Source organism: Cottoperca gobio, chromosome 23, assembly GCF_900634415.1.
Source record: "Cottoperca gobio chromosome 23, fCotGob3.1, whole genome shotgun sequence".
Classification (NCBI taxonomy): Eukaryota; Metazoa; Chordata; class Actinopteri; order Perciformes; family Bovichtidae; genus Cottoperca; species Cottoperca gobio.
This window is the reverse complement of record NC_041377.1, coordinates 6497501-6510113: the sequence shown is the minus strand read 5'-3', so window position 1 is coordinate 6510113 and position 12613 is coordinate 6497501. Positions and strand designations below refer to the sequence as shown.

The window sequence follows — 12613 nt, the reverse complement described above, 5'->3', positions numbered from 1 at the left end:
CTGCTCACATGTGTCCAGCACCTGGCTCCTGATTTTCCTTCAATGTCAACATCATGAAATGTCTCAGATGTACTTCTCATCAAGTCGCCCACGCTCCTTCTCTTCTCTGCCCTCTGCTTCCCTTCTGGGCTCGCTCCCTCGCTTTCTCTAGCCTGTCCTGGTCTCAGCAGCGCCTTTTCATTAGAGCCTCGGTTGCACATCCATTTGTCTTGATCAGCACGTTGTCTGCACTGTGTGATGGCAGCCAGGGCAAAGACAGGAGCACCACTGCATGTCAGAGGAATCAGACAAACTGATAGCTGTGTCAAATCTAACATACTGCTGCAGCATTGGGACGGCCTCTGGGTTCTCAGCTATCACGTGCATGGACATGTGTTTGTTCATGCACATAGGCATGACAAACTGGTCATTTCACTTAGGGTTACTACCCAAGGATGTTAGAACATAAATTACAAACCTTGAATTCCAAATTCAACATGTATATGACACTGCTTCAACTTGAGATTGTGTTTTGAAGACACGGTGGGTCTAAATGTCTACTGCTAAGTTCAATTTACTACAACTGATACATTTGCTGTTAAGATAAAGGTTTTAGGATAATATTTGGACTGCCTGGACCTTTATAAATTTCAAAATTTCAGCAGGCTACCGTGCAAGTCATTTAAATGTTCAGTGTCTTGTCCAAGAACACCTTGACGTGAGCCAGGGATCAAACCCAGAACCTGCTGAGCCAAAGTGTAGTGCAGCTCTCGTGAAATTCTGCCAGATTCACCCAAGCTGAATAAGTTTCACATTTATCACCATGTAAGTTTAGTGGTCAAGTCAACCTCAACAGAGTTTTGGCTGACATGAGTAAGTCATTTATTTTTGCAAACTTCATTCCGTTGTTTCCATCTGTGCACATTTCTGAGATAGACAAGGCATAGTGTCCTCAGAGCCTTTAACACACTGCATCACCGGCCAGAGGTGCAGCTGAAGCTGGTCTTAATGTGGAGGGGTTGATTTGAAAGGAAAACCAACGTAATCACAGTGAGGTGTACATGACGTACAGTAGAGCAGCACTGGAACACTTCAGGTTACAAGTGGAGCGTCATCAGGACAGGTGACATGCTGGTACAACAGGAGGTGAAGCAGGGTTTAGTGTGGAGTGAGGAGAAATCAAATATTCACTTAAAAGATAATTGAGGGAGAGGAGAAAAGAACAGAGAGGTAGAATATGAATGAGGAAAATAAAATGCTCCACTCTTCTTCCAAGCAGCAGAACCTGCTGAAATAAAATGTGTTCAAGTATAGAATGTGGCTTTATAGACTACAGACTGCACAGCACATGGATATGGAGCACCAGACACCGGGAGGGCTTTCCAATGTACCGCTGTCTTAGAAAATAAAAGAAAGGTTAAATTCAAGGACGAAAGTAGAGCTTCGAAAGGTCTGATCGATCAAGTTACAGGAAAACATTCATTCATTTATTAAATGATGGGTTGAAATCTGAAAGTAAGAAGTGGCAGGATGCAGTCCCTCAGAAACCAAATGATGGTCTACTCATTTGGTTTTGTAGTATAAGTCCTTGATAGCAGGAACAGAACTCCACAAAGAACAACTTAATAAACTGGTTAGATCAGTGTTTCCATGGTCCAACGATTCCCAGGGCTTCTTGAGTGTGTTTCATGCGGCTCCCAGAGAAAAAGCAATATTTGACAATTTCCATCTAATGTTTCACTTGCAATCATCCAACCAAAAGACCAACCATTGATGTCATTTTAAATATCTGATGATGAAAGAACTAGAATAGAATTAAAGTTTTGGGAGCAAAGATAAATGTGGTCACAGGGTTGTCAGGCCTACACACAAAGCCTTACAAATGATTCCCTAAGGACTGAGATGGCTGAGGATATCATGGGACTGGTAATTACTGCCTCTTCTGAGGATTATGGTTTTTGATTGTTTTTGTATTCTGCCAAGTGCAAAGCGTTCACGGTGTAGTTCAATAATTATCGGTCAAGCTCAACAAGATGGGTCCACAAGCTTTTCAGGGTTTTTTTTTGCTTTGGTGTTTTACAACATGGGTAATCAAAAATGAGGGGAATGAAACACATAACATTTGGAGTAAGGTGCAACTGGGAAAGTAAATGTTAGTCATTGAGAAAACCTTAGAGCCATCCCGAGATTTGGTAGGTAGAGTTAGGGAGGACCGGTTTAAAAAGAAAAACAGCGACCTGTTTCACTCCGTTTTCATCACGTTAGATACAGTAGCAACAAAACTGACTGTGGGAGACACAGTGGGCATCAAAGGTTTACAAAAAATAAACAAAATAAAGACAGAGAGAGGAGGACGAGGAGGAACGGAGAGGAGTGGAGTCGGGGATACAAGCACAAGCGCCATGGCAACACATAGAAAGAGGAAGAAAAGAGTTACCCATAAGTAGCCGCCGTTTCACCCGCTTGTCCACATCAGCTACTGACGTGGCATTGAACTCAGAGCTCTCAATTGCAGCCTCATCTTTCTCTAAAACACAAGTGACAAGGGGACAAACAGTGAGCAGCAGGTTAATGAGAAGCCCAAATGACCAGACCTTCAGCCCCTCTTGGCGTTTGAGCAAAAAACCAAAGCCAAGAAGCAAGAAGCGATGAAGAAGCGCCAAAATCCCTGTTAGAGTGTTAATCCCCAAACAAATGATAAATCCCCCAGAGCAAACAAAAGAACAAAACAAAATAAATGAAATATCAGTATCAGTGTGTAGCTTACAAAATGAAGCGGTAGATAGGCAAGTAGGTAGGGAGGGAGGGGGGGAGGTTCAGGGCTTACATATGAAAAAAGCCAACAAAAAAAGAGGGTTAGAGGTGTGGGGTTTTAGGGATGGAATGGGGTTGGGGTGAACATTAAGGGGGATTTTAATTCTGATGATGACGTTGCTGTTGTCGCAGATGGAGTTTCTGTCTTCCATATCAAACAGCCACACTTTGTCAGCAATGATTCCCTTGCGTTAGGATGGAGGAAGAAGACGAGAAAGAAAGGGAGGGGAGGATACATGTCCAACATCTCCAAGACAAGCTGTCTTAAATGTGGGAATTGAGACGGAAGCAAAGAAAAAGGAAGTGACGATGACGACAAGAGAGAGGAGAAAGGGTGGTGAAGCGGAGAATGGCGAGAACAGCAGAGGGAGGTGCTCGAACGACCGAGCAATGACCAGATGTATGACGGGAATGATGAACAGAGTAGAGAAAAAGAGAGCGACGTAGAAAAGGATGAGGAAAGACAGAATCACTGAGAAATGGGGTTTGAAGGGCATGCAGAGAAATAAAAAAGTAGGAGGAGGTAGTCTGGGGGCAGTGCTGGTTGCCTGTTTGTCTATGGAACACATCACAACTGGCTTTAACAGTCAACGCTGGAAAAACCACGTTCCCAATGCTGGGCAGCGGAGGTGGGGGGCTGAAGGGTGGAGGGTGAGGAGAGGGAGGAAGGTGGCCCTGGCGATGGTTGTAGAAGGGGATGAGATCGCTGTTAGGATGGCATGCATGTGGTGCGGTGTTGGGGATGGTGGGTTGGACGATAGCGGGGAGGGAGGCGGCCTTTCATGGGCCTGAATGAGCATCTCTCCGTGAATAGACGCCACTTGCCACTATAGGACTGGGCTTTGATGTATACACACAGTCCTATGGCTGGTGAGGGGGTGGATATGGGGGTAATTAATGTTCCTTCCATTCCCCGGCCCTGGCCCACGACCGTTTTCTCTCTCTCCTCTCAGGCGCTTGATGGACAAAGTGTACTGGACTCTCTGAAGTACACTCAGGGATGAATGGAGGCTTTCTGGTGCTCAGCTAACGAGTGAAATGTGGCTGTATGGATGTGGGTGTGTGTGTGTGTGTGTGTGTGTGTGTGTGTGTGTGTGTGTGTGTGTGTGTGTGTGTGTCTGTGTGTGTGTGTGTCTGTGTGTGTAATTGTTGAATCGAGAGCTTGTGCATACCAGTCTGCATGCTTTTGAGTGTCTGCTTTCTTAATTGTGTGAAAAAATCGGTCAGAGAGGGAGATAAAATGCGAGTGAGTGTGTGTTGTGTGTGTGTGTGTGTGTGTGTGTGTGTGTGTGTGTGTGTGTGTGTGTGTGTGTGTGTGTGTGTGTGTGAGAGAGAGAGGGGTGGATGCATAAGACAGGTTGAGAAGGGCTGGGAAGAGAGGAGTCCCTGCCACTCGCTTCTAAAGAGTCTATAGGGCTAAGCAGTGGTTGGAGGCCCACAGAGAGGGGAGTGTTTTAGAGAGCCGGACCACAGGGCGAGGAGGGGGAAGAGTTAAATCACTCTACACTACTACAGCTAGGAGAATGGTAAATACCAATGCACTGGAAGGAAACAGAAGGACCAGGGTCACTAAAAACAACAACAGCAATAAAAAATGTACTTCAATCAAAAAATGAAAGAATAAAAAAAAAAGAATCCAGAAAAAAGTGAAAACCATACAAATGAAGTGCAGGCTCTCCCATGCAGCTGGACAAGCAGACAGACAGACAGACAGATAGACAGACAGACAGACAGACAGACAGACAGACAGACAGACAGACACACAGACAGACACACAGACAGACAGACAGATGATCGGAATGATTAGTGAAAGAGGCAGTGGCAGACAATTGGACGATGTGGCTCATGTGAGTGGAGACATGCAGTAGAAAGGATGGTTAGCAGTGTAAGCTCCTGCCTCTCTATTATGGTGTATGGAGCAAGGAAGGGGGCTGACGGATGGGGACAAGGCATGAAGGTCATGTTGTTGTTGGCAGATTTTTGGTTTTCGACGAGTCGCTTGCTTTTTGTTTGGGAGGTGGAGGATGAGGAGGTAGAGAGAGAGAGGTGGAGGAGGATAAGGTTAGGTTTGCTTTGGAGGGAGCTTAACCTAAGATCAGGCTGCAATTGAGATGTCCATTTTTAACCACAGAGTCTAAGACGTGGGCCCCCCGACCCCCCTCCCCCACCACCCAGAGTCATTCTTTCCTCTTGTGCACTGAGGATTAATCCTTTAAATCCACCTGATTTGGTTTTAACATGGATGCTCAGACAAGACAGGCAATCAGGTACTATCACCAGAAAGCAGCAGGAGGAGGAGGAGGAGGAGGAGGAGGAGGAGGAGGAGGAGGAGGAGGAGGGAGGAGGAGCAGAGGGACAGCGCTACATAGAAAGAGTCAAAGGGAGGGTGGGGATAGGTAAAGGTAGGTCCAAAGAGCAATTGGGACACCTAGTCCGGAGACACAGAGGTCCTTTCTCTCATCAAAGTATGAAGAGAGACAAAGAGAGAGAAAAGACACAAGACATTGGGAAAGGAGGGAGAGGAGGGTTCTCTCTCGTTTTGCTTCCTCTTCGCAGCCTTTCCTTGATGGTGTGATCTTCTTCAAAGCAGCTGGAAAGAAAAAGGGGTTATCGGCAGTCAAAACCGAGCAGCACAGCAAACTGCTCCAGTAGTAAGGGAGAGCGAGGGGGCTGGGGGGGGGGGGGGGGTGGGGGTATGGAGAGAAAGAGGGAGGTGTTTCCAGTGTACGGACACAGCAGGAAGGACAGCACATCAACATTACATCAGATAATTGTGTGTCCTTGTGTGGTATCAAAATCATTCTGGGATGTTTCTCAGTTCACAGCCAGGGATGAGTGTGTGTCTTGTTCTGAGTTGTGCAGATGGTTATAATCTCAAATGGAACAACATGTTTAATCACACTTTCTCTTTGTTTTCTTTGGTTTGAACCAAATGGAAAGGTTAACTTGATTTTTGTTTGGTTCATTAAGGTGTCGCTGCCCAATTACAAATGAACCACAACTTGTAAACAAAGGTCACATGGACTCAAGCAACTCACTAATTAGACAGAGATTTGGTGACCTGTAATCCTGCCGGGTTAGAGATTCTGGCAGGAGGGAAGTGAAAACAAATTCTGATTCCAAGCTCGGAGCTGCTTCAGGGACTTCTGGTTAGAATGAAGTGCTATGAACACCTTTTCTGGTGTATCAATTGTGAATTGTGAAGCGGCCAAAGAAGACATCAGTTCAGACTGTGGTTTGGTGTTGGGTGATTTTATAAAGCTAAACTTTCCAAATTTGATAAACTGCTGGATATCAGATGTCAATCTAAATTATACCCATTAATCCTGGAGTTTTGAGGAGTTTTTAGTAAATGATTTGGATTGTGTCTTTACTCTTGACAGACCACATGGCAGTTCTTTTAGAAAAGGGCAGAGACCTTCCCTTTTTTTAGGGGTTCCCGTGCCAGCAAAGGTCTTTGCTTTCATCTGTTAGAAGAGCTGTTACCTCAAAGTTCAAAGCAAATTCTATACGCATTCCTACTTAGAGTCTTAGAGTGTTACAGTGTAGGGCCAAATCTTTAAAAAAATTAACGTAATTGTTAAATTGTTGCTTTAGCGTTTTTAGACAAGCCATGTGTCATGCCTTAAAACAAGTGTTGTCATTAACATAGCCGACTATTGATATTACCTGAGCCCACTAGGGATTAAATGTACGTTGTTTTATGTGTTTTGCACACAGATTATTTAGTCTTACCTTCAAGTTAATAATTCCAACACCAAGTGAAAGAACAGAAACAGAACATTGTGTTTAACAGCCAAAATGCTTAAAACATTTACATACAATAATCCAGAATCAACATGAAACTGTGTTCAACCCAAGCGTCCCATTTAGACCGTATACGATCTGACCACTTTCTTTATTATGTATTGCATTACACAGGTACAGCTATATATATATATATATATATATATATATATATATATATATATATATATATATATATATATATATATATATATATATATATATATATATAAACTGGCCAGCAATAGTAAACAATAAAGATATGAAACAGCATCCAATGAAGCATCAACACTGTCCACGGGCTAGGACAAATGAAACCAACATGACTGCTAAATCCAATTTATCAAATTCAGTTATGAGAGGCATTGTGTAACTTCAGTTCTCTCTTTGAATACTTACTTACTGATTTAATTATTAATTTGAGGTGCAAATGTGTGTGCACAAATGATCAACACCTTAATGCCTGCCTTGGCTCCATAGAGTACAGGCCCTTGAGGCCAAACTACTCAAGCTACAACCAGTGGCACTGGAACAAGCTGGACTGACTAAGAGCAGAAGAAGTTGTGATAACAATTACTTTCAGGCTCTACAAACTATGTCTTACATGTATATCAGCAAAGAAGGAGGTGGAAAAAAACAGTTATGAACAACTCCACTTACCTGGAACGCCTTATTCATCCTCTACTGATTGGGAAAATAGCAAGATAAAAATGAATATCCATTATGTGAGAGCGAGGATGTGGAGGCATGGTTCTGTTTGGGCAGAGAGCTGCCTGCTGGGATCACTGAGCCAACTGAGCTTTGACATGATGAATGACTTTTTCAGAGTGGGAGATGATATCTAGTAGTTTGATAATTGACAGACATCAAGCGAGGTACTCTCAGTATGCAAAGCTCTAGCTAGGGACATTGAATTATTTATACATTTTGTTTATAAAAATCCTTCAATCCTAACAATCGCACCTATTCAGGGCAATAACTTTAATTTTGTGCTTGAAATAAAAATGTTATTAAAAACATGTTTAATGCTGCGCTACATTAATTGTTTGATTTTAGCTTGTAAAAAAGTTCAATGAATAATAATTAAGTCCATAACATCATGCGTATTTTTTGCACCACTAATGCCGGTTAGAGGCACGATGAACTTTGCAAGAAGACAACTTTCATTAAAAAGGATTGACTGAATAAGGTCTCGTTCTTAATCTTTATCGCGTTGAGAGAAGCGGGGGAGGGCTGTTGTGGAGCTCGGAGATGATCTATCTGTCAACTTTCCAACTCCAACCCCAAACCCCCCCAACATGCTTCCTCGTTTTGTTACTTTGCTTCTTGTATCAGCTGTTCTACACTGACTAGGCCTTCTATCAGGAAACAGATGTTACAGTCAAACAGCTGTGAGGGCTTCAGGGTATGTGTGTGTACGTGAACTGGGAAGCCATCTTGGTTGTCACTCACCGATGCAGGTCTTGCTGTCTGAGTGCAGGGCGTACTTCTGGTGGCAGCCACACACCGGCCCTGTGTCCGTGTCATCACATGTGTGCTGACAACCGCCGTTTCCATAGTTACACGTCACTGCAGACAACACACACGCACATTCAAGTCTCACCCCTAGGCTTGTATATTATGTGTAAAACATGGCTCATGACATTTTAAATGTCCACTAGTTCTTTATTTAGCTACTATAACAATATAACAAGCATAAAATGATGCTGTACTTGATGTACGGCTTGACATGACCGGTGGGAGGGGGGCCATAACAAGATGAAGAGAGGGAGAAGTGGAGAATGAAGGAATGATATAAAGACAGACAGAGAGATAAAGAGAGAAACGGTGAGAGTGATAAATCGAGAGGGAAAGAAAAACAATAGTTTGACGAGAAGGAATAAGAGAGGACAAAAGGGAGAAAGAGGAATATAAAGAAAGGGAGAAGAGGAGAATTAGATGGAGAGAGGTGTGTGAGAAAGAGGGAGAAGGAAGTACACAGGGAGAAAGAAAGAAAGAGGGTCAGGTAGAAAAAGTAGAAAGAAAATCATTTTCATTTGTTCATTTGAAATTATTTCAAAAAGTATATCATATTTACATATATATACATATTATATATCGTAGTTATTGGGACAGTTTGTGTTTTTGTTGTTTAGGGTTAGGGGCAGAACAAGTCTGGCTCATGGTCTCTGGCTAATGAGCTTAAATGATTACTTTGGTAAGGTTGGGGGGGCCGTTGTCCCACTCGGACTAGGTTCCTGTGTTTTAAAATCAGTTCTTAAAAGGCTTCCTAACTTCCTGAAAAACTTGAGGTCAAGAGGGGCCTGAAGAAGGAAAACGGTGAGGGAAAGAGAAAAGATTTATTTTTCTAAATGATTTCTTGAGAAAGAAAAACAATTTGAAAGAATGTGAACAACACGAGGGATGAGAAAAGATGTGGAAGATTGGGAAGGAGAATGAACCCGTCGAGGAGAGATACGGGGAGGGTGGGAGATTGTAACGAGGAGGTTTCACTGCAGGATCTTTCTTGGAGCTTTTTTGAGAACTCACAAACCTTCGCCCTTATCCACCAGAGAAACGAGCTTTCAACTTGGCCCTAAAACAGCCAGCTGAGTTGTGCTTTTTAACGGGTCACAAACTATTTAGATGGAGTTTGCCATAAAAAAAAAACAAATAGAGTTTTCAAACACTAACTATTTGAGATGTTTGTGATTCGTCCAACATTTTTATCTCCTAATATGCCTCATTTTGACAGTTCTTGAGAGGGAAAGGAAAAGCAAGTGCCAATACCCTTTTCAGAAGCTTTTGCTTAACTTTTCAGATCCCTAATTTGGAGTGTTTTTAGGTCTTTTCAAGAGAAAAAAGAAAAGGAAGAGATGCAAAAGGGTGAGGCAGAAAGTGAAGACGTGAGAGGATGTGGGAGACAGAACAAGAGGCAAAATGGAGAGGACATGAGACGAGAAAGAAGTGAAGATGTGTGTAGACATTTCTCTACTACCGTCATGTGCCGCCATGCTCAACAAGCCGGCACAGCACTGAGTCCCTCGCCACTAATGAAATATTATCACAGCAGGTGACGCACTAGAGCCTTTCGGAGGCTTTCACAATCTTTACACTCTCGTCGTCTGAGAGGAGAACAAGATGTGATGCCAAACAAATCGTAACTAAAAGCTTATTTTTTTCCCCCCTCAAAAACAGCAGCCCTAAATTCCATGGCTGCAGGCACTCGGCGTGAAGAGTGAGCAACAGGGATGGAGCTGCGAGGGGGGAGTTAGAGACATGAATTCTCTCTACTGAATCCTTCAGCACCTTCAGCTTGGCCTGAAACGCTTTACTGATTTTGGTATTAAATGTCCACCCTCATATTTTACCGCTGAAGGCCTACTGGAACTTGTCCATCATTGCTATTACAGATGTTTATTATAGAAACAGTTTAGATCCTTCATTGCACCAGTATGTAATCTCAATAAAATCAAGTCTACGAAACAAAGTGTTAATACCTTGCTACCATGTGAATTGTAAAATGACAAGTCAATTGACTAAAGATTAACAGATGACGGAAAGTGTTACACAGAAGTGTTACTTCCTGTGTGTGTGTGTGTGTGTGTGATACGTACATATGCAGCCTTTCTGGTTTTTGGCCAGCTCAAAGCCAGGACGACACTCGCACGACACCCCGCCTTTGCCTGGAGCCTCTCTGCAGATGTGGGCACAGCCGTGGTCCTTGTTCATGCAGTTCATCCCATCTGTGCAGGGGACAGAGAGACAAAGGATCAGAGCTGTGGAACTTGTGTCTGATTGTACAGAAGTGAACAAGTCATCGTCTCCACTGCCACACTCGAGTGTAGAAATGTAGAAAGAAACTTCCAATCTAAATATTCATGAGCAACAGTGAGAAGACATCTTTGGTTATGATTTATTGAGAAAGATCCACTCTGCTTCATCAGGACTGTGTGGGCGTGGTTTGATCAGATCTGCAATACATGAAAAACATATTCTAAATTAGCCCAACCCTTATCAGCTGAATCTGCAGCTCACCTCAGCATACACTATAAATGAGACAACGCTAGAACCACATGACACACTGAAATAGTCCACTGCTGACAAATTAATTTATTGTCACACAGGGTTAAACTCCTTTTCCTTTTATTCTAGACAAAAAAAACCCAGAACACATTTGTTTATGATGGAGTACGCAGCATGAGTTGCGGAGTCTTACAGCCTGCCAGCGAGCATCATTTTCAAAACCACTGTTTTCCTTTGTAATTGTTAAAACCTAGTTTTATGCTTTCTGAAATTCCACTCTCTCACACACTAAAATCCAGACACATTTCCTCCTCCTCATCAGCACCAATAAAGCCCTGCGCCTTAATTTATGACTCTGCTCAGCCCATGTCTTCAGCTGTCACGGATCCAAGGCTTCTTCTTGTCAGCGCTGACACGGCTGGCAGTCTGTCCTCCTACTCGTCTGATCCCGCCATCCCTTCATACTTTCACCCGAGCCTGTTTGATGTGGTCTCCTATCCCGGTGATTTGTAGAGCACACTGTGGCAATACTATTCTAAATAGGCCAGTGTTTAAATCTTCATCAGCTGGGGGAGGAAGCAAGGAGGAGGAGGACAGAGGGCCAATGCTCTCTAGAGAGGCAAATAGGGAAGGAGAAGCCAGCCAAAGATATCACTGAGCTCTGGGAAGAACTGGAGAAGTTAGTTTTTGAGGGGGGTGCTGTAATCAAATGTCTTCACTTGCAAAAGATGGCTTCTTTCACAAAGTATTATATTGTATGTGTTTACAGCTTTATTACACTCCAAGATGATCAAAGTTCTAGTTATTATGTCTTCTTTCTTCTGTCTCCTCTTTTGAAGATGTGGGGCTAACATATAAGCACATTAACACATTTCCATTGACACGTCTACGTTCTCAACATCATTCTTTGGGGAGTTTGTAGCTCTAGTGCTGACGGTTTAAGTTAGTGCTTCAGCACTAGAGCTGTAGTTTGATGGCAGCTGGGAGATTTAGCAGTTAGGAGTTTCAGGTACACTTATGAGACTTGGTCCAATATTGCAGCATGAAATGCTAATTATATAAGTGATAATTATAAGTATAATACATTTAAGCCAGACCTGAGTTATTTAAAATGCCGTAACTCAAATTAAATTCATTTAGAAAGACTTATATCAATTCGGAATGGACCTTTTTATAAATGATTAAAGAAGTAATAGGTAGGTTTAATTAAATTTGGTACAAGGTTTGGCTACGGACAAAGACAGAAATGATTAGTTTTTAGTGTCAGCATATGTGGATTTTTAAACGACTTTACGATTTTATGAGACAGTCCATCCTCAGAAGTTACTACAGCATCTACAGAGATAAAACGGGAGTCAACAAGGACTGTGATTGGTCAGCTTGAAACGTATTGAGACAAGACAAACATTCCCATTGTTGCTCTGTCACAAAGTAAATGATAGAATGTAAATACTAAAATTTGGGGGAATTTAATGAATCACTTAACACTGAAGCATAATTTACGGGACTATTATTATCCCCTTGCCCCGAGTATACACCAAACATACTTTTCCATTTCAGCCTATAAGGATTTTCCACAATTTGAACATTTCTGCCTAGATTACCATCATTCTTGAATGCACCAACAAGTTGATGACCAATGAACTAACTGAGACATAATGCCGTCCGTCTGTAAAGTTTGCACAATTTATCCTTTATTATTCTCAGCATTCAGGTGTTCTATAAATCATGACAGTCCAGCACTATGTTTATTTTGTTGCAGATAAGAATCCAAATACTGGATATGCTCTCCAAACAATGTGGAAACACCATGTGGAAGATTTAAAATGTAGTAAGTATTTCAAATTATAAGAATGAAATGTAAATCCGCAAACGTATAACCAAATAAATAACCGTAAACACAAAGTGATTAACGCGATTGTCGTTATTTTTGCATCTTTACTTCTTAAGTTTTGCATGTTGCACCAGACTTTAGATGTGTTTAAAGACACACCCCTTTCCTGGTCACCATGGTGAATAATGTCCCTTC

At 42.4% G+C, this 12613-nt stretch overlaps 1 protein-coding gene across 1 annotated transcript in view; it reads right to left on the bottom strand.

Moving 5' to 3' along the window:
• Positions 1-12613, bottom strand: part of scube1 (signal peptide, CUB domain, EGF-like 1) — an 84446-nt gene that overhangs the window by 27754 nt on the left and 44079 nt on the right. The window contains 3 exon segments of the mRNA XM_029462164.1: positions 2417-2506; positions 8032-8148; positions 10176-10304. Of these exon segments, the coding sequence (XP_029318024.1) occupies positions 2417-2506; positions 8032-8148; positions 10176-10304 (336 nt within the window).